This window comes from Leptodactylus fuscus, chromosome 7, assembly GCF_031893055.1.
Source record: "Leptodactylus fuscus isolate aLepFus1 chromosome 7, aLepFus1.hap2, whole genome shotgun sequence".
Classification (NCBI taxonomy): Eukaryota; Metazoa; Chordata; class Amphibia; order Anura; family Leptodactylidae; genus Leptodactylus; species Leptodactylus fuscus.
The window spans coordinates 83,425,444-83,448,608 of record NC_134271.1 but is presented as its reverse complement, the minus strand read 5'-3'; the positions used below and the strand labels follow the sequence as shown (position 1 = coordinate 83,448,608).

Here is a 23,165-nt window from a genome sequence, read left to right as displayed (position 1 = left end):
CAATGCAGGATAAGCTGCAGTACAGTACTGGTTGCCTAGGGGAGAGATCCCATTAATTTACATTTGCAATGTTATATAACTGAGCACATTCATTTAGATGTGCCGTGTACCCAACTAGGCAAAAGCGGTGAATGAGGGAATACTTGTGCCAGTGTACAGTAACATGGTCAGTTTGGGAGTGGAGGTGTCCCCTCTATCTGTGCAAATAAGTTATGCTGAATAAGTGATATTGAGTATTTGTACGAACAATGTAAATGAAACATTGATTTCCCTAATGGTATGTAGTCACCTTTGATCGTCTGGAATGAAAGACTGTGTGTGATGGTTTTCAGGATCAAGTCCCATGTCCACCAAAGTAACTACCTGCCTATAAGCAAAAGCATCACCTGGGGAGAACTGATACCAGTGTATCTGCAGTCGAGTTCAGTAAAGACAATTGTGTTGAAATCTTATGGTCTGAAATTCCTTTTTAGCAAAAACGTAGCAAAATCTGTAACAAAAACCGCTGCATTTCCACAGCGTGGAGCCTTTTTTTTTTTTTTAAATGTAGATTGTGAGCCCCACATGGAGCTCACAATGTACATTTTTCCCTATCAGTATGTCTTTTTTTGGAATATGGCAGCGTGGAGCCTTAACCTAAAGGGGAAAACCACCCTGAAACCAAGTTTAAAGGTTTCTTCTTCAGTGGCAATCACTCAGACCTAGTTGTTTTTCACTTCTCAAGCACTGTGGGTCCCCTAGGCCATGAATCTAGCACAGTAATATCCATAGTGGCTTTACAGCTCCACTCAGGCTCTCATGACTTTTGTTTCTTCATATAGCCCACCAATGTAGCTCACTGTGGCCTTACTAAGAGGTGTCTGCTTTTACAGCTTCTTAGTGCATTGTGACCACATAGTGCCTTAGTTGCTCACTAGGACATCTGTGTTAACCTCTGTGTGTGCCTGTACTGACGCTCGGCACTTCCTCTTTCTGCACAACACCAATGAGGAAACCTGGTGTCCATCAATATTGGCAGTGTTTGTTGATTCCATCTTACTGGTCAAACTTGGGGAAACATGAGGGTATTAAACATAGGAATAATACATTTTAAAGATGCTCGAGAATATTTACACTATGTGATCAAAAGTATCCGGACATCTGGCTGAAAATGACTTACAAGTTTGCGGCGCCCTCCATCGGTAACGCTGGAATTCAATATGGTGTTGGCCCACCCTTAGCCTTGATGACAGCTTCCACTCTCGCAGGCATACGTTCAATCATGTGCTGGAAGGTTTCTTGGGGAATGGCAGCCCATTCTTCACGGAGTGCTGCACTGAGGAGAGGTATCGATGTAGGTCGGTGAGGCCTGGCACGAAGTCGGCGTTCCAAAATATCCCAAAGGTGTTCTGTAGGATTCAAGTCAGGACTCTGTGCAGGCCAGTCCATTACAGAGATGTTATTGTCGTGTAACCATTCCGCCACAGGCCGTGCAGTATGAACAGGTGCTCGATCGTGTTGAAAGATGCAATCGCCATCCCCGAATTGCTCTTCAACAATGGGAAGCAAGAAGGTGTTTAAAACATCAATGTAGGCCTGTGCTGTGATAGTGCCACGCAAAACAACAAGGGGTGCAAGCCTCCTCCATGAAAAACACGACCACACCATAACACCACCGCCTCCGAATTTTACTGTTGGCACTACACACGCTGGCATATGACGTTCAGTGGGCATTCGCCATACCCACACCTTGCCATCGAATCGCCACATTGTGTACCATGATTCACTCCACACAACGTTTTTCCACTGTTCAATCGTCCAATGTGTACGCTCCTTACACCAAGCGAGGCGTCGTTTGGCATTGACCTGTGTGATGTGTGGCACCCAATCACCTGACCACGTTCGAAGTCCGTGAGTTCCGCGAAGCGCCCCATTCTGCTCTCTCACAATGTCTAACGTCTACTGAGGTCGCTAATACGGAGTACCTGGCACAATGCACCTAATATGAAAAACGTATGTTTTTGGGGGTGTCTGGATAATTTTGATCACATAGTGTAACTTCTCCTCCCTTTATCTGATGAATTGTCCCTTCTGGTCTGTGGTTATATTCAGTATAGACATTAGAAACCCCCAGGAAGATGTGATTTGCAGTAATAAATGTTCTCTTCTACCAGTTTCCTTGCTAATGTTAAAAGGAAGTAGGAAAATAAGTATCAAACTAATGACAGTATCTTGTAGGGTGGCCTCAACACTTTCCAAAGATGCCTTTCTTATTCTACATTACTGCTCCATTTTCATGAAAATGAAATGTTTTTGTCTTATGCCTCATAACTGCTGCCCAGCTCCTTACCCAGCAGGAGAAGAAACCCCCATAAAGCCTTTTTCAATGCGTTTGCATAAGAATAAAATGAGGATGTTCCTGGAAATGCAGTTTCAGTGCTGAATAAGAAAGTCATCTTTGGAAAGTGTAGAAGCTGCTCTACATGGTACTGTCATTAGTTTGATACAGATTTTCCTGTTGACAGACTTTCTTTAAGTTGCCTTTTACCTAACAATTAACCATTTCTCAGTCATTAATGCAACTGATCATTTATTCTAGAAGTGACTTTATAGACTCTGTGTGGAACGATTTGTCTATATTAGTTGTTTTTTTTTTTTTAGATAAATACGACTTTAAGCTCTTCATCCCCTGTGCCAATAATGTGAGCCCCCATCTACCGGTAATAGGTGTAAAATGTCAAACAGTATACATTATAATCATCAGTGTGTATAGCAAGATCACTATGTATGGTGCTATTACAACAATGCAATAGGGTCTAGCAGGACCATGGATTCCCTATATGTCTCCCATACTGCTATTGAACAAGCCACGTGCACAATATAATAAGAGTAAATTCACTTGGTATTACTTTCTGGGCATCATTAATTAATACTTGTGATCACTGAAGTTGTTTTTTACTTTCTAGTTTGGCCCTACACCCCGAGAGATTGCTGGTGGCTACTGGGCAAGTTGGAAAGGAGCCATATATCTGCGTGTGGGACTCTTATTCAGTGCAAACCGTCTCCATATTGAAAGATGTTCACACTCATGGGATTGCTTGCCTGGCATTTGATTTGGATGGTCAGGTGGGTACATGTCTGAGATACAATGTTTCAAATTTTCATCAGTGTAATGTAAAATGAGGTAAAAGAGATGCAGGCATCATACTAACACAGAACAAAGTGCAAATCAAGTTTGTGTTCTTTCTACATTATTTTATTATTTACATCAAATAAATAAAAAAAAAATACACTTCTCTTGGTGCAAGTGTAGCTGTTCATTGAACATGAGGTGTTAGTCATGCTTAAATTGTAGCTCCTCATTAAGCATTGTGTGCTCCCCATGACACACGTGCATGGTGCAGGTGTAGCTCCTCATAGTACCACTGCAGCAAGCCAGTAGAAGAAAGCTGGGAGGTTGGAAGTAGTAGTTGGTCACTGATGGGCTCACAGTGGCTGCAGTCAGCCTGAACAACCCGCCAGCACTCCTTATGGCTGGTGCAGTGAAGAGGAGGCCTGCAGTGTGAAAGATGGTGGTAGTAGTATCCCGATGGCATCTCCTTGTAGTAAGCCTGTCTGAGTCTCATAGTAGTTGGAGTGCTCTTGTGGGTGAAGTCACAAGGGACAGTGTTAAACAATGCATATCATATCAAGCTTTCCTGGTCCCCACATGATATAACTCCCCATTTACACACACGATAATGTCCCACAGACCTTTCACATATTTTAATGTCCCAAATCAGCCCCTCTGCACTGTATAATGTCCCATAGTGACTTCTCCACACAGTATAATTTTCCATAGTAGCCCCTTCACAAGGAATAATGTCCCATAGTAGCCCCTTCACACTGTATAATGTCCCATAGTGACCCCTTCACACAGTGTGTATATATATATATATATATATATATACAGTCCTATGAAAAAGTTTGGGCACCCCTATTAATCTTAATCATTTTTAGTTCTAAATATTTTGGTGTTTGCAACAGCCATTTCAGTTTGATATATCTAATAACTGATGGACACAGTAATATTTCAGGATTGAAATGAGGTTTATTGTACTAACAGAAAATGCGCAATATGCATTAAACCAAAATTTGACCGGTGCAAAAATATGGGCACCTCAACAGAAAAGTGACATTAATATTTAGTACATCCTCCTTTTGCAAAGATAACAGCCTCTAGTCGCTTCCTGTAGCTTTTAATCAGTTCCTGGATCCTGGATGAAGGTATTTTGGACCATTTCTTTCTACAAAACAATTCAAGTTCAGTTAAGTTTGATGGTCGCCGAACATGGACAGCCCGCTCTCAAATGATCTGAAAACAAAGATTGTTCAACATAGTTGTTCAGGGGAAGGATACAAAACGTTGTCTCAGAGATTTAACCTGTCAGTTTCCACTGTGAGGAACATAGTAAGGAAATGGAAGACCACATGGACAGTTCTTGTTAAGCCCAGAAGTGGCAGGCCAAGAAAAATATCAGAAAGGCAGAGAAGAAGAATGGTGAGAACAGTCAAGGACAATCCACAGACCACCTCCAAAGAGCTGCAGCATCATCTTGCTGCAGATGGTGTCACTGTGCATCGGTCAACTATACAGCGCACTTTGCACAAGGAGTAGCTGTATGGGAGAGTGATGAGAAAGAAGCCGTTTCTGCACGTACGCCACAAATAGAGTTGCCTGAGGTATGAAAAAGCACATTTGGACAAGGCAGCTTCATTTTGGAAACAAAAATTGAGTTGTTTGGTTATAAAAAAAGGCGTTATGCATGGCGTCCAAAAAGAAACAGCATTCCAAGAAAAACACATGCTACCCACTGTAAAATTTGGTGGAGGTTCCATCATGCTTTGGGGCTGTGTGGCCAATGCCGGCATCGGGAATCTTGTTAAAGTTGAGAGTCGCATGGATTCCACTCAGTATCAGCAGATTCTTGAGAATAATGTTCAAGAATCAGTGACGAAGTTGAAGTTACGCCGGGGATGGATATTTCAGCAAGACAATGATCCAAAACACCGCTCCAAATCCTCAGGCATTCATGCAGAGGAACAATTACAATGTTCTGGAATGGCCATCCCAGTCCCCAGACCTGAATATCATTGAACATCTGTGGGATGATTTGAAGCGGGCTGTCCATGCTCGGCGACCATCTAACTTAACTGAACTTGAATTGTTTGTCCAAAATACCTTTATCCAGGATCCAGGAACTGATTAAAAGCTACAGGAAGCGACTAGAGGCTGTTATCTTTGCAAAAGGAGGATCTACTAAATATTAATGTCACTTTTCTGTTGAGGTGCCCATACTTTTGCACCGGTCAAATTTTGGTTTAATGCATATTGCACATTTTCTGTTAGTACAATAAACCTCATTTCAATCCTGAAATATTACTGTGTCCATCAGTTATTAGATATATCAAACTGAAATGGCTGTTGCAAATACCAAAATATTTAGAACTAAAAATGATTAAGATTAATAGGGGTGCCCAAACTTTTTCATAGGACTGTATATATGAAGTACAGTTTGGTGCAAATATCAAGTTCATTAGAATCCAAAATCTTTGGTTTACACACCCAAGAACATTATTTTTTGTGGCGTGGGCTTGACCTATGTGACATTTGTGACGTCATTGAAGGGGCCTGAAGACAGACTGGAGTTACAATGGCGCCCAGGACAAGTGAGCAAGACTAATTCTTATTTTTTTCACCTCCCCTGGGCCTCCAATCATTATACTCTGGGGTTCTGAAGAGACCCAGAGCATAATAATAGTAGTTTTGCTTTGGACATGTTCAGACGTGTTCAGACAAATCTCGCGAAGTTCACCCAACCAATACCAAGTACTTACTGGTCTCCGCCCTTGGCCGCCATTGCCTCTGCTTCCCCTTCAGCTCTCCTAAGGGTCCTGTACATTCAATGTCTGGGGTCCCATACGTTCCATCATTGTTAGGGAACCCCTAAGATCTTGGGCCCTGCACCAGCCTCTACGGCTGCTATAGTGGTAATTCTACAACAGGCAATAGCCCTTCTACTGTATATTGACATGTGATCTGATTTAGCTAACACGTTTCAGCCTAACTAAGCTCCCCCCAGCTTCCACTTCCTCTTAGTCCCTAACTGGGAAGGAAGAGAACTCAGTATCTCGTCCCCCTCACTAGAATGTCCTAAGTTGAGGACTGTATTAACTGTTTAGTATGTTCCACTTAAATGGTATGTTTCAGTTAAGGCTACATAGTTACTTAACATGCATGATAGTAAGATGACAGTAACAAATGGGTACAGTTAACCAGTCGTTTCCCAATATCATGAGTTGTTGTCTTTTCTCATCATATTTTCCTCTATTCTATACAGCGTCTGGTATCTGTGGGCCTCGACTCCAAGAATACAATTTGTGTGTGGGACTGGAGGAAAGGGAAGATGCTCTCTATGGCTCCTGGTCACACTGACAGGGTATGAAGGGTTTTTTCTCGATACAAGTGCTTTTTAAGAAGCATAGAGCTTAAGCACAGGCCTCATAGTCACTGGTCGAAAAAATAAAGGGAACACTTAAAAAACAGCTTGGATCTGTATTATGAATTTTGTAATTCATTGAGAACAAAATGAAATAATAGCCAGAGAACTAAAATAATTAACCATTTGAGAACTGTATTCTAAATTTATTCCAAAAATCAAAGTTAAAAATTAAAATCACAGATGGATGCAACTTGTGTGAATTTTATTACAGCAACTAATAATGTAACTCAGTAGTGTGTACATACCTGTATGTACTCCTTAATTCATCTGGGCATGCTCCTGGCAGATGGTGTATTAGATCAGTGGTTCTCAAAGTGTGGTAAGCGTACCCCTGGCAGTATGCCCATCTAGCCCCAGGGGTACATGTTATGGCTAGAGACCTCCCACTATCGCTAATGATAGTTTGTGGGGCTTGCTACCCACAAACTTCTATTATACCCTGAGGTTTCTTTAGACCTTCAGAGTACAATTAGTCCAATAGTGTTACCTCTCATGGGCTCCGATGTGGCCTCCCTGTATGGAGCCCAGGGGAAGTGACTAACACAGCATTTTATGTTTATTCTTCTCCCCTGGGCCTCTGCTTATTCTATTCTCCAGGTATAATAGTAGTTTGTCACTATAATAGTTTTTGTTAAAAAATGGTAAAGGTTGATATGGAACCATTGGTTATCATGTGGAGGTTTGTGCGATCCTCAAGGATATGCCTTCCTAGACCATTACTGACCATCCAAAAAATGGTCTTGCTGAATGATGTTGTAGGTAGCATAACATTCATCATGGTATCTGCATACTCTTCACATCTGTCAAATGCTCATTGTGAAGAGTACGAGGCACCAATGGCAGACCTGCCATACCAATTCTGGTATCCTCTGGTGAAAACCAATTAAGCTGCATGATGCTGGGATATGAGCAGATGTCCCAATACAGGACTTTGGGCCTTCATGCCACCCTTGGACAAAAACATGCATGCCAATAACCCACTCAAGATCATTTTGTTGAGCACTAGCTGTGCACCCCGTTCTTCGTCACTGAAAGGTGCAGATACTAGCGCTGCTGTTCAGTTGTTGCTTTACTACAGCCCTGTGTGAGTCTTCTTGCATAATCATTCATGCCCCTGGTATCTGCTCCATGCTCTTGAGACTGTGCTGGAAGACACAGTAAACCTTCTTACAGTGACACATATGGATGTGTCATCCTGGAGGAGCTGAACTGAATGTGCAACTTGAATGGGCTGCAGGTACTGCCGGATACTACCAGTAGGGACAAGGACATTAGTAAAGGATAAAACAACTAGAAAAGAATTAGACAGGAAGGAGGAGAGAGAAAAGCATGTGGAAAAAAGGCGCAAATGTGTCATAACTAAAACACAATTAAAAGGTGCACTTTAAGCCAAATAAAAGCTTAAGGTTACTTAAGGTTGCTTAAAGGGATTCTATCATTAGAATCCCATTTTGAATTAAGACCAAGGCTATTCTTCTCCTACCTTTATTATGCTGATCCGCACCACCGTTCTGGTGTTATTTCGTTTTTTCGCCGTATGAAAATGAGTCTTCAGACAGCACTGGGGGTGTTCCCCTCTGTTCAAAATTCACAGGGGACGTCCCCTATGCTGTCCGAAGACTCTCCAGCGATTCCTCTGTCTTCTTCTCCCAACCGCCTCTTCGCTGAGTCATCGGCTGCGTCTTCATCTGACAGAACCGACTGCGCATTTCAGCTCAGCCAATTTCTGGTGGTTGAACGGACGTTTGTGTAAGAGAACACAGGAGTATGGCCGAATGGACATGTGCAGTCGACTCTTTCGGCTGATGACGCAGCCGATGACAGTACAGAAGGCAGTCGGGAGAAGAAGACAAAGGCATCGTTGGAGAGTCTTCAGACAGCTCTGGCGATGCCACCTGTGGTTTCTGAAGGCTCATTTTCATATGGCAAAAAAACGAAATAACACCGGAATGACGTTGTGGATCAGAATAATAAAGATGGAAGAAGAATAGCCTTTCTTACTGCTATTCCAACGTCGTCTTAGTTCAAAAAGGGATTCTAATGATAAAATCCCTTTAATAAATGAGTCCATAGTGTTCCCCATCCATGTAAGGGCATGCTGGGTGTTGTAGTTTCACAAGTGGAGAGTCATAACTTGGAGACTACTGAAATACAGATTAGTGACCTGAAACTTATTGGCGAGGAAAGGGGTCATGGCCAAAGTAGACTTTCTTGTCTCATCGTATTTATAACTTGCCCCTATTTACAAAGAAGCAAATGTACTCCAGTACATGGACTGGGTAACAAAGCCCACCATGTCGCACAGAATTGTAATCACAATTCCATGTGGTACATTTGGCACAAAATGTATTGTGCATGTGTGCCTTTTTAGTAAAATAGGTGCAAAGTGCACATGACCAAAAAAAAGGTGCAACCAAAATACCGTAACTAACATTTGCTCAAAATTTATCGAAGAACTGCACCTATTTAATAAATATCCACTACTGAAAAATCTGAGAAAAAAAAGGCGCAACTGTGAAAATTTCAGATAAAAAGGGGCAGTTAATAAATAACCTCCCATACGTCTCTATGTCTCATTGCTATCTAACTTTCTTTCAGATCTTTGACATCTCTTGGGATCTCTACCAACCAAATAAACTGGTCAGCTGTGGAGTGAAGCACATAAAGGTCTGGATTCACATTGGATTACTTTGGTCATGATATAGTTCTGGTCATAAATCCTGTTTTACTGTGTATATTTATTCGCACAATGGTTATTATAACGTCTTCTTTTGCCTCTTATGATGATATTGTCCAGTTGGTGTCATGGTCTGATAGACTCTGCAGGGTACATGTATTCTTGTTGCCCATAGTCATCTGCTGTCATGTTTGGGTGACCACAATTTGTAGACCAGAAGCGATAAGAGGATGTTCTGTTTGCTGTACAATACACTGCTTCTCCAGTCTGCACAGACTTGTCTTATATCCATTGCATGAGAAATCATTTTGAGTTTCCCTTGTCTTCATTCTCTGTTCTTCTCTGAGTGTATCAGGCATAGTTGGTCGTATGGTTGTTATGCCAAAGTAATCAATAAAGGCGATGTGGCTCTTCCAGGAGCTGAGAAGAGTTGATTGAGGGGTAGCAAACAGTAAGGCCCCATGTGACCAGCTTCTTCTAGGAGTCACACAATACCCTACTAGTTGCTGACCTTGGGATTCTGGATCTTTTGAAGTACAATTCCATATTGTGTCATGATTTAGTAGCTGACTTTGTGCCTCTAGGCCTCTTTTTGCTGTTCCCATGGGGTGACTGTTACCTATCATGCCTTCTTCAGCTTGGTGTGTTGTCTGTCCCCAGATCTGCTTCTCCATAGGGTGCAGTCAGATAAGCAATAGGACATGTACTCCGCAGACAGCCCCACTTGAGTAACATTTCACTGCCCTGTTTACTCTGAATTATTTATCCGATTGTATAAATTATTTATAGAAAGATAAATATTTAAATTCACACTGAGACTGCACGGCCCTCTGAGGTCGACAAGAAGCGTTCCCTTACTCATTGCCAAGTGGCAGGACGTGCAGATTGTTTGGGACATCATCATACACTACAACAGACCCTCCTGTTACTAGAGCAGTGGTAAAATCAGTCACCAAAAGTTGAGAAATATCTTACGGTTTGTTTGTATTCTTTTAGTATCTTCGTTTTCTTTACCAATGAAAACCAGACTGTGATACTACTTTCTAATCTGCTTTTACTTGCTGTGCTTACTCTCTGTAACAGAATTTCGAGATGTGCTCTACAGCAGCCACATGGACAATGGACACACTAGTTATATTGCAGTTGTTTATAGAGATCTATGGCAAAGTTTTCTAGACATGTTTCTTGTGACCTGATAGAAGAGATTGTGCAGTGAAGGGAAGTAGATAAACTGTGACAGGTTACCTATTGTGAATGGTTGTCCCTATGTTTTCTATATATAGCTGATACCTTGTAATTCTGCCTGTGCTAATAATGAGGTGACTGCTGATCTCTACAAAACAAGGACGTGTTAAGTTACATTCACACTACTGAGGTGCACAACGGCCATGAAAAATGTTGATTTTCAACGGCTGTCTTACACCCAAGTGGCACCATATATGTTTTTTTACGGATGTCCCATACATCTAAATGTATGGAGGGGACTGTGAAAACAGACAAAAATGGGACATGACCTATATTTTGAAGTTCCATTACAATAGAGCATCTAAATTTGGGTCATGTGAATAGCTCCCATTCACGTGAATTAATTGAATGCCGCTGTATGATGTCATGTGACATATAGGTCAGGTAAATATAGTTTTAGTCTATTATTAGGCTCAGTAGCCACAATGAAAATAACCAAATGTTATTTTTATTTTGCAAATAAATTGACATTGGAAATTTAAAAATAAATGAACTAAAACTAAAAAAAATATGCTTTTCCATTTCAATACTGGGTCCTTTTCCCTGGTGTGACTGGACACATATTCAGGATTTTTCATATATCGTATTTTTCGGACTATAAGACGCACCTAGGTTTTAGAGGAGGAAAATAGGGAAAAAAAAAATTTGAAGCAAAAACTGGTAAAATATTTAATATATGGGAGTTGTAGTTTTGCAACAGCTGCAAGGCCACATTGACAGGTGACCCTGCAGCTGTACGGGGATGCATAGAGTGTTTTTTTTTGCAGGGCCAGATGTACTTTTTAGTTATACCATTTTGGGGAATGTCTATTTCTTAGATCACCTTGTATTGAAAAAAAAAACAGGAGGTGATTTAGAACTTTCATTTATTTCATATTTTTATTATATATTTTTAAAGCTTTTCTTTTTTTTTTTTTTTTTTTTTCACTATTTTATTCCCCCCCGGGGGCTTGAACCTGCGGTCGCTTGATTGCAAGTCCCATAGACGGCAATACAACTGTATTGCCGTCTATGGGACATTCTGTATATTAGTATTACGGCTGGTCATAGACCCAGCCGCAATACTAATACAGCAGTGACAGGCCTGGGAGCCTCATTAGGCTCCCGGCTCTCACCCGAACAGGTCGGCTCCTGCGATATTGCCGCGCAGGAGCCGGCCTGCAACTTTACAGGTATGGGGCCGGTGGGTACCGTCCCCGGGGGAGAATGGGCCACCGATACTGACCCGGCATCCGCTGTACTAGAGAGGCGGATGCCGGGGCGAGATAGACGCCAGCACAGGTGCCGGGGCCTGAGACATCGCTCCTCTGCCCTGCCTGAAGCCAGCGGCGGGGGGACGGAGGAGCGGAATAGCATCACTCCTCCCGCTGCTGGCTTCATGCAGGGCAGAAGAGCGCAGCGATGTCTCAGGCCCCGGCGTCTATCCCGTGCCGGCTTCCGCCTCTCTGTTACAGCGAATGCCAGGCGCCACATTCAGACTATAAGATGTACCCTTCTTTTCCCTCCAAATTTTGGGGAAAAAAAGTGCGTCTTATAGTCCGAAAAATACGTCGTTTTACACATAACATTTTTTTAGTTCGGGTTATTCACATAATTTTTGAATGATAGATGGGGCTTTGGTTTTATGTCATTTTTTTTTTTTTTGCATGTTTTTCTTTCTACTTTTTGTTTTGTGTCTTGTGGGGTAGGGCTATAACTTATGATATGGATGTCATAGTGACAATATTTTTTAAAATTTAACTTTTTATCTTTTTTTTTTTTTTTTTATACATTGTGCCCCCCCCCCCCATAAGGTCATAGTATACCTTTGGGGGGCATTTTAACATTTTATTTTTACTGATATTCCCTGTACATAATGTATCAGGTATACTGCCTCCCTGTATATACTGCAGAGCTAATCTTGGAACTTTAGGGCAGGAAGGGATCAAAGCGATAGAAATTGTATAACTAAAAAGTACATCTGGCCCTGCAAAAAAATAAAAGACACCATATGCATCACTGTATACAAAATTATAAAAATGTTATGGGTATCAGAATATCACAACTCCTAGAAAAATTATTATTTTTTTTCTAAGTTGGTATTTTTTAAGGGGTTAAAACACAAATAAAACTACAAATTTGGTATCTCTGATATAATACCAACCCATAGAATACAGGTATCATGTCATTTTGGCTGCACAGTGAACGCGGTTAACCAAAAGCCTGTAAGAAAGTTGTGCAAACAATTTTTCTCCAATTCCACCCCATTCTGAATTTGCTTCTAGCTTCCCAGTATATTGTATGGAAGCTGGAAGAAAATTAAGCCCAATTTGTTCCAAAAAAAAATTAAGCCTTTCTATAGCTCTGTGAGGGGAAAAATGGAAAAGTTTTAGCGTTTAGAAGGCAGAGAATCAAAACCAAAAATTGAAAAATGCCTGTAGTGAGAAGCGGTTAATGTTAATACTTGTACCTGATTGTTTGTAATCCGCACAGAGGTTTTTCTGGTTATTACATTATGAAAAGTACCATCTTTACACCAGGTTATCAGGATCACTACAGGATAAATAATGTATTTACGTGATGGCAGAATAGGGAGTACAGCTGTGCCATATAATACAGGATGTACATGAGTTAGCAGTACAGGATAAGTAATGTATGTACATAGTGTCTCTGCCAGCAAAGTAGTGAATACAGCTCTGGAGTACAATACAAGCTGTATCTCAGGATCAGTACAGGGTAACTACAGTACTATAATGTATGTACAGGGTTACTCCACTAGCAGAGTAGTGAATACAGCTCTGGAGTATAATACAAGTTGTAACTCATGATCAGTACAGGGTAACTACTGTAATGTATGTACAGGGTGACTCCACTAGCAAAGTAGTGAATACAGCTCTGGAGTACAATACAAGTTGTAACTCAGGATCAGTACAGGGTAACTACTGTAATGTATGTACAGGGTGACTCCACTAGCAAAGTAGTGAATACAGCTCTGGAGTACAATACAAGCTGTATCTCAGGATCAGTACAGGGTAACTACTATAATGTATGTACAGAGTGACTCCACTAACAGAGTAGTGAATACAGCTCTGGAGTATAATACAAGCTGTAACTCAGGATCAGTACAGGGTAACTACTGTAATGTATGTACAGGGTGACTCCACTAGCAGAGTAGTGAATACAGCTCTGGAGTATAATACAAGCTCTAACTCAGGATCAGTACAGGCTAACTACTATAATGTATGTACACAGTGACTCTACCAGAAAAGTAGTGAATACAGCTCTGGAGTACAATACAAGTTGTAACTCAGGATCAGTACAGGGTAACTACTGTAATGTATGTACAGGATGACTCCACTAACAGAGTAGTGAATACAGCTCTGGCGTATAATACAGGATGCAAGGTTAGGTTCACGTCAATGCACAGGTCTAGCCAGATCACTAAAACAGCAGTTACCCGTGGACACCATAGATTATGATGTGTCCTCTGGAGAGACTCCGACATACCAAGCCACATGGTAATAGCTTTCGTGTTATAGAACCAGATCTGTCATTGAGCTGGAGGAAGATCAGAGCACTGGGCTAACAGCAGAAAGATGCCATGTTGTACTGAAGAATGCAGGGGAGGTGAGCTCCAGTAATGGACTCATGAGAAATCCAGTCATTGTGAGGATAATGGGAGGTGATGGATGGATTATCACAAAAATATTTTATACCATGCCCCTCATTTTTTCAAGACTGTGTCTGAGAGGTTGTCACAGACTTGCCTCTGTTACTGACAGCTCTGAATATACTATAATATATTGTAATTACGTAAGATTTACATACCTTATACTATAGTAACAGCTATTATGTCTATTACTGTGGAGGACAACCTCTATATCATGTCTGGGAGGTTGTCACAGGATTGCTCCTGTTACTGACATCACTGAATATATCATAGTAATTACACTATTATCAGACAGATCCACATATCTAATACTACAGTAAGGCTAGGTTCCTACCTGCGCCTGGATTCCGTTCAGGGTTTCCATCCCCAAATCTGCTTAAAAAATGCTTTTCTCTCTGCAATTTTAGGGTGGAAAGTGGGCAGAAACCCGGCGGACTCCATTATAGTCTATGGGCTCCATGGAGAACCACTTTTTAAGTGGATTCAGATTCCATTCTTGGAATCTGCAAGTGGGCCCCAAAAACAGAAACCCAGGCGCAGGTTTGAACAGCGTTCCAGCTATTTCATCTATGACTGTGTACTTACAACAAGGCTCTATATCATGTCCGGGAGGTTGTCACAGCCCTGCCCCATTACTGTCATCACTGATATAATACTTATAAAATTACATTATGATGATATGTCCATGAGATTTACAAACCTCATACTATAGTATCAGATATTCTATCTGTTACAGATGGCAACTGGCCTGCATATCATGTATCATGAGAAGTGACATGAAATTCACACCGCTTATACCACACTAACGCCTATTTCATTTACTATTGCTGACAACCCGCTTACTGTATATATCAAGCCTGAGTGGTTGTTTCAGCCAGGTACCATGTTAAGGACATCACTGAATATAATAAATATATAATGGCAGACATAAGATCCACACAACTTATTCTGTTGTAGCTGCTATTCCATATATTACCACTGACAACCAGCCTCAATATCCCAGCCAAGAGGTTGTCACAGCCCCACCCCTTTTAATGACATCACTGAATATATGATAGTTTTAGTTAGATAGTGGCAATTCAATCTATTACAATATTAAAAAACTTGGCTTAGAGTTTTGATGGGGGGTGGGGGCTTGTCTGTTTTTATTCCCCCCCCTTCCCCCCGCTACTTCATATACTAATTAATCGTACACCTATATATTCCGAGCCGCATTTGTCCTAATTCCACATGATCTATCAGTTTGTGGCACACAGATAGAACCATCCGCTGTTCCCTTCACCCAGTGGAGCGGAATCGATCCGTCATCCCGGGGTAATTGAAGGGTTTGTTTTTCCATAGTGCAGGCTCAGCTACTCTGCACGGTACAGGCTTTGTGGGCTCTAATCCATTTAGCTCTTATTTGAGTAGGAAATGGCTCTTACTTAAAGTAATTACCTCGGGGCCAGATGCTTCGTTATCAAGTTTTGATGAATTATATCGAAGGACGAGTTCTGCTGCTTTTAGAGGATTATTCCACTGTCTAGTCTGATTGTTGGCGATGGAAGATAGTGAAGTACAGAGGCTTTTTTTTTGTCTCCCTCTCCCCAAAAATATGATATGTGCTTGCGTGAAAGGTACATAATTACTGTACTGTCCTCATCCCCAGTGCCCTGCAAATATACAGATTGGGGTGCAAGACAGAAGAATGTGGGGGAAGACTAAATGGCCCTTATGATTGATTCTACGGCGTCCCAATGTTCTGATTGATGTCTTTGGCCAAAATTGTGCAAGAAAGCACCGTGCACAAAAGAAGTGCAAAATTAACACCTATCTAGGTCAAAAAAGTGGCCTATATAAGTTTATAAATTCCCCCCGTTGTGTCCTTTTTCTTTTTCAGTTTTGGACCCTGTGTGGGAATTCGTTAACGCCGAAGCGTGGCGTTTTTGGGAAGACAGGTGACCTACAGACCATACTGTGCCTGGCATGTGCGAGGGACGAGGTGACCTATTCTGGAGCACTGAATGGAGACATATACGTGTGGAAGGGGATGAATCTTGCTCGGACAATCCAAGGAGCACACACGGTGAATTCTGCCACAAGTCCTTTAGTGTTCTGTACTAATGTATCCATGGGGAATGCTGGGATTTGTAGTTCTACGCAAGTGATAAATGACTCTAGACTAGAGCAGTCTGATCTGAGATATGAATGTCCAGTGTTGTGCTGTGTAGTGGAATGTATTCTAAGTTTCCAATATATAGTGTTGGAGATTTATCAAGCAAAATGTGGCATATGCCTTGCGCCCCTGAATCAAGTGTTTTAGACACTTTTACGACTTGTTAGAAATGGCCAGGGCTTCACAAGAAGTGTGTGGGGGTTACACTGCGAGACCATGTCCCAAACCTGCACCAAAATTTTCACACATTTTTCTAGCATAAACTGAGATGTGTAAAGTTAGACTAGACAGTCTAAGAATATAACACTTTTATCAAACAGTGTCTGTGTAAGTGGAACTGTGTAGGGATATGTTTTTAGCCTCTGCATACAGTTGACACAACAAGGAATCTCTATCGGACAAGATCTCCACTACTAATCTGTTAACCACTTCCCTTCCAGGCAGGGATCTTCAGCATGAACGCTTGCGAGGAAGGATTTGCCACTGGTGGAAGAGACGGCTGTGTGCGTCTGTGGGATTTAAACTTTAAACCTATTACTGTTATCGATCTCAGGGAAACAGACCAAGGATATAAAGGTACAATGATGGCCACCAAATACTCTTAAAGGAATAGTCGTAAATGTATCACATCATAGATCTGTCATTGAGACACCCTTCTCTCACAGATTATTACAAATTCTATATAGCTAATATTTCTCACCCAACTTTCCCAGAGTCCAGATCATTGGATTTTTTTTATTCTGAAGCAAAGGAGTTCATCCTTCACTTACATATTCCAACATGACAACTCAGATTTGACATGTGGGACTTTGGGAAATACTGATGGCAACCCCAATGGTCTTTCCTAGACTCCTGACTGGATACTACCATGTGATACATCCATTAGTTTGGATTCCAGTGTCAACAAACTATGATAATCCCCTCTAGATAATGGTCATATTATTTGCCCAGCTTTCCCAGATGCAGATATGAGCAGAATATTCAACAACTTGACAAATGAATATGAGTCAAGGACAGCACAAAGTTCTGCACATGACTGATCATTACCAGGGCACCACACACATTATGGGCAACATAATATGAATTTCTGAAAAAAAATGTAAATTTGTGTCTGGTTTAATAAATGTAAATTGTTGAGACTGTTAGTAGTACATCCAGATCGGCTATCGTGTGGTCACATGGTGTGGGGTCCAATGTAGGTGTTGATTGATAGGGTTCACAGTAGTACTGTATATAACACATACTGGGCAATACAGCTCCCTACCCATTTCTAGCACAGTCTATTCCCCAAGCTGCAATTCATTGCAATGAGAACTGAAATGTCGCTGCAGTTCCTGTAAATGAAGGAAAACTACCCATCTGAAGCTGAGAATCAAATCATATCTCTCCATTGACCCAGTTTTATATTATGCTACAGATGGCAACAGCCCAGGATCTGAGATTACACACAGCGCCCTCTGGTGGAGGATGTGCTGCACACACTCTTCACTTCTGTTCAATAAATCATTTTTTTCTCTTCATATGTTTTCTCAAAGGGCATTTCTATCTAAAAGGACCAATTATCCAATATGAGTTAACAGTATGACTCCTAAATTTAAGTATATCTGTTTCCGGTAAAGCTGGGTGACAAGTACTGTAGTTGACATTGCATTGCCATGCTCAACTGCTTTCTAGCCAGTGTTCACAAGACAGGAGTTTTATATACTCGTAAGTGTGGGCTGTTTCAGTGTAGAACTAGGTACATCATAATTTAATATTGGCTTCTAGCACAATGGTCACAGAGATTAATTTCCATTAATTAATTTCCATTAATTTTACTCGACTTCCAGTTGCATACTAGCCTAGTTATATATATAGCAGCAGAATTAACCCCATAGTGCTTCATATGGTTTAGTGTGGAAACGAATACTGATATACTTGACCAGTTAGCACTAGTGTGGAGTTCTTTTTGGATCGGTGCTCTCTTTTATAGGGAACCACACAGTATTTTAATACAATTTTAATATACCAATAAAAGTTATATTTTATTTATTTTTTTGCTTTGGGAGGGACACAATTTGGTTGGATATATACAAGTAAAGAATATGGGGATGAATAGTCTAAAAATATGATATGCAGCATTTAACATTCAGAATTCTGGGAAGGCTGAATATAAGTTACCTTTGCATTCCCAACTGTCCCTGATTCACCAGGGCAGTCCCAGATTCACCAGGGCAGTCCCGGATTCACCAGGGTAGTCCCAGATTCACCAGGGCAGTCCCGGATTCACCAGGGCAGTCCCGGATTCACCAGGGCAGTCCCGGATTCACCAGGGTAGTCCCAGATTCACCAGGGCAGTCCCGGATTCACCAGGGCAGTCCCGGATTCACCAGGGCAGTCCCGGATTCACCAGGGTAGTCCCAGATTCACCAGGGCAGTCCCGGATTCACCAGGGCAGTCCCGGATTCACCAGGGTAGTCCCAGATTCACCTGGGCTTTCCTGGATTCTGGGTGCTGCTTCTATTCATCTGCACCTGAGGATGTGAGGTATGCATATGGTCCCCATACACTCAAACAGGAGCACATCCAAACAATAGCACAACATAAGATAAGAGATAAGATAAGATAATCCTTTAATAGTCCCACCTTAAGTTCCCGGGTTTCTCCAGGTGAGAGAGAGCTCTATGAAGAAGGTGGATGATGGCATCATCTACCCCAATGCCTGGCCGGTAGGCAAACTGGAGGGGGTCCAGAGCGAAGCTCACTAGGGGGCGTAGGTGTGTCAGGACCAGTCTCTCTAGGACCTTCATCAGGTGGGATGTCAGTGCTACAGGTCGGTAGTCATTGTAGCCCATCGGGTTGGGTTTCTTTGGGACTGGTACCACGCAAGATGTTTTCCACAGTTGAGGTACTACCCCCAGCTTCAGGCTCATATTGTACATGTGCGTTATAATACCACACAGCTGGTCACTGCACATTTTAAGAACTCTTGCGCTTATACCATCTGGTCCCCCCGCTTTGTTCGCTCTAATGTTCTTCATTTCCTTACACACCTGAGACTCCTGCAGGATCAGATAGTCAGATTGCAGTTGACCGCAGGTCGGTGGGGGTTGGGTCTTGGTGTGTGAGGGGAGGGCGGTTGGCTGACATGCTGGTGGAGGGAGCATTTGCTTGGAGTCGAATCTATTGAAGAATAGATTAAGCTCGTTAAGCCACTTCCTGTCCCCTACTGTTCGGCGCCCTGTCTTTTCCTTGTGTCCTGAAATTGCCTTAAGGCTGTCCCACACCTCAGAGATTCTACAGAGATATGTATAATAGTGGCACGTCACTGAATAAATAATGTAGGTGTTATGTGAGTAAGAACTACTGCTGTTTGGTGTTATTTATATTTTGACCACTGAATGGATGTTTTCTCAGGAAGCTGCAATTGTGCTACATGACTAATAACAATGGAAGATCTATGTTGCCCCAAATATTTCTTGCACCCCTGTAATGCTACCCTTTCTTCTTCTAGGTTTATCTGTGCGGAGCGTGTGCTGGAGAGGAGACCACATATTGGTGGGGACACAGGACAGTGAGATCTTCGAGATTGTGGTGCATGAGCGGAATAAGCCTTTCTTGATAATGCAGGGACACTGTGAGGGCGAGCTCTGGGCTCTGGCCGTCCACCCAACCAAACCGCTGGCGATTACTGGAAGTGATGACCGATCAGTCAGGTCCGTTGTATTTCCCTATAGAGAATTTGAATATGGGAATATATATCATAAGGCAAGGATTATTCAACAACTCCAGCCAACTTAATACTTAGTTGTGGAGAGAGCTAGCACAGATCTCCAATTCTCCTTTCAATAATTTGTCCACTATACATACAGTATATTTGGGGGATTCATTTGAAAAGAGGCTCTTCATTATTAGGTGTCAGTTTTAAGGAACTCAAAAGCAGAGTAACCTCCAATATTATCATTAGGATTTATGCAGGGACTAATACCCATCTTTTTCATACTCCTGAACGGCAAGTCTGCTTATGGAATATTAGTATGGGGAAGTATCAATGTATTTCTACTCAGGATCTAGAAAATACACCACTAAAATTCTCACAAGAGATCAGACACGAGTTGGTCTTCAGCATTGCTAGGCAGATATATCTATATAACAATATTAAGGGTTTGTATCAATAGAATTCTACCTAGGTTTAATATTTGGGGATCTGGAAAATGTGAGTAACCACCATTATTACTTTTATAGAGGTTGTGTTTGTTCTGCCGTCTTATGTAAGGCCCCATTCACATCTGCATTCAGATTTCCATTCGGGGAGTCCACTTTTGGACTCCCCCCCCCCTTCCCCAACAGAACCCTATACGCATTATAAAAATGGTTACCTAAGGAAACCACATGGACACTATAGACTATAATGGGGTCCGTGTGGTTTCCGCATGAAACATGTGAAGAGAAAAGTGCTGCTTGCAGGACTTTTCTCACTGCATGTTTTGTACGGAGACTGAGTGGAAACCACACGGACCCCATGGGGTCAATGGGGCATAAGTCAAACTTTCATACTAATGAATGTATTTGGGAAGTGACGCAAGTTTTGACATTTTATTTGTTTACTAAAACACATTCAAGATATAGTTATATAATCAATATGAGCACACAGTGTAGACTCTCAGCTTCAATTTGAGAGTTTTAACATGCTATTTGGAGGAAAGGTTTAGGAATGACAGCTCTGTAATACGAAGCCGCCAGAATTTCAAGGAACCAAAGGTAATTAGACAATTATCTCAAAAGCTATTTAATGGACTATTCCTTCATTAATCCATCATCAATTAAGCAGATAAAAGGTTTGGAGTTGATTCCAGGTTTGGTATTTGTATTTGGAAGCTGTTGCTGTGAACCCACAACATGTGGTTAAAGAAGCTATCAAAGAAAGCAAAACAGAACATCATTAGGCTGAAAAAAAAGAAGAAATCCATCATAGAAATAGCAGAAATGTTAGGTGTGGTCAACAGTTTTGTACAGTCTGGTAAAAAAAAAAGTGCTCTTGTGAGCTCAGGAAGTAAAAAAAAGTCCTGAATGTCCACAGAAGACAACAGTGATGGATGATTGCAGAATCCTTTCCATGGTGAAGAAAAAAAACCCTTCACAACTAGAGATGAGCGAACAGTGTTCTATCGAACACATGTTCGATCGGATATCAGGGTGTTCGCCATGTTCGAATCGAATCGAACACCACGTGGTAAAGTGCGCCAAAATTCGATTCCCCTCCCACCTTCCCTGGCGCCTTTTTTGCACCAATAACAGCGCAGGGGAGGTGGGACAGGAACTACGACACTGGGGGCATTGAAAAAAATTGGAAAAAGTCATTGGCTGCCGAAATCAGGTGACCTCCATTTTAGACGAATAGTGGATTTCAAATCCGGGTCATATGAGAATGTGAACTTTGTGACTATGAGACAGGGATAGCTGTACAGGCAGGGATAGCTAGGGATAACCTTTATTTAGGGGGGAATGTTATTAAAAATAACTTTTTGGGGCTCTATCGGGTGTGTAATTGTGATTTTTGTGAGATAAACTTTTTCCCATAGGGATGCATTGGCCAGCGCTGATTGGCCGAATTCCGTACTCTGGCCAATCAGTGCTGGCCAATGCATTCTATTAGCTTGATGAAGCAGAGTGTGCACAAGGGTTCAAGCGCACCCTCGGCTCTGATGTAGCAGAGCCGAGGCTGCACAAGGGTTCAAGCGCACCCTCGGCTCTGATGTAGGAGAGCCGAGGGTGCACTTGAACCCTTGTGCACCCTCAGCTCTGCTACATCAGAGCCGAGGGTGCGCTTGAACCCTTGTGCACACTCTGCTTCATCAAGCTAATAGAATGCATTGGCCAGCGCTGATTGGCCAATGTATTCTATTAGCCTGATGAAGTAGAGCTGAATGTGTGTGCTAAGCACACACATTCAGCTCTACTTCATCGGGCTAATAGAATGCATTGGCCAGCGCTGATTGGCCAGAGTACGGAACTCGACCAATCAGCGCTGGCTCTGCTGGAGGAGGCGGAGTCTAAGATCGCTCCACACCAGTCTCCATTCAGGTCCGACCTTAGACTCCGCCTCCTCCGGCAGAGCCAGCGCTGATTGGCCGAAGGCTGGCCAATGCATTCCTATGCGAATGCAGAGACTTAGCAGTGCTGAGTCAGTTTTGCTCAACTACACATCTGATGCACACTCGGCACTGCTACATCAGATGTAGCAATCTGATGTAGCAGAGCCGAGGGTGCACTAGAACCCCTGTGCAAACTCAGTTCACGCTAATAGAATGCATTGGCCAGCGCTGATTGGCCAATGCATTCTATTAGCCCGATGAAGTAGAGCTGAATGTGTGTGCTAAGCACACACATTCAGCACTGCTTCATCACGCCAATACAATGCATTAGCCAGTGCTGATTGGCCAGAGTACGGAATTCGGCCAATCAGCGCTGGCTCTGCTGGAGGAGGCGGAGTCTAAGGTCGGACCTGAATGGAGACTGGTGTGGAGCGATCTTAGACTCCGCCTCCTCCAGCAGAGCCAGCGCTGATTGGTCGAGTTCCGTACTCTGGCCAATCAGCGCTGGCCAATGCATTCTATTAGCCCGATGAAGTAGAGCTGAATGTGTGTGCTTAGCACACACATTCAGCTCTACTTCATCAGGCTAATAGAATACATTGGCCAATCAGCGCTGGCCAATGCATTCTATTAGCTTGATGAAGCAGAGTGTGCACAAGGGTTCAAGCGCACCCTCGGCTCTGATGTAGCAGAGCCGAGGCTGCACAAGGGTTCAAGTGCACCCTCGGCTCTCCTACATCAGAGCCGAGGGTGCGCTTGAACCCTTGTGCAGCCTCGGCTCTGCTACATCAGAGCCGAGGGTGCGCTTGAACCCTTGTGCACACTCTGCTTCATCAAGCTAATA

General features: G+C 42.3%; 1 protein-coding gene across 2 annotated transcripts in view; it reads left to right on the top strand.

The window, feature by feature from the left end:
• Positions 1-23,165, top strand: part of EML5 (EMAP like 5) — a 130,080-nt gene that overhangs the window by 57,737 nt on the left and 49,178 nt on the right. For both annotated transcript variants that reach the window (XM_075282374.1, XM_075282373.1), the window contains exons 2-7: positions 2,946-3,105; positions 6,360-6,458; positions 9,120-9,188; positions 15,972-16,157; positions 16,688-16,823; positions 19,741-19,942. In XM_075282374.1, the coding sequence (XP_075138475.1) occupies positions 2,946-3,105; positions 6,360-6,458; positions 9,120-9,188; positions 15,972-16,157; positions 16,688-16,823; positions 19,741-19,942 (852 nt within the window). The remainder of the gene's footprint in view (positions 1-2,945; positions 3,106-6,359; positions 6,459-9,119; positions 9,189-15,971; positions 16,158-16,687; positions 16,824-19,740; positions 19,943-23,165) is intronic.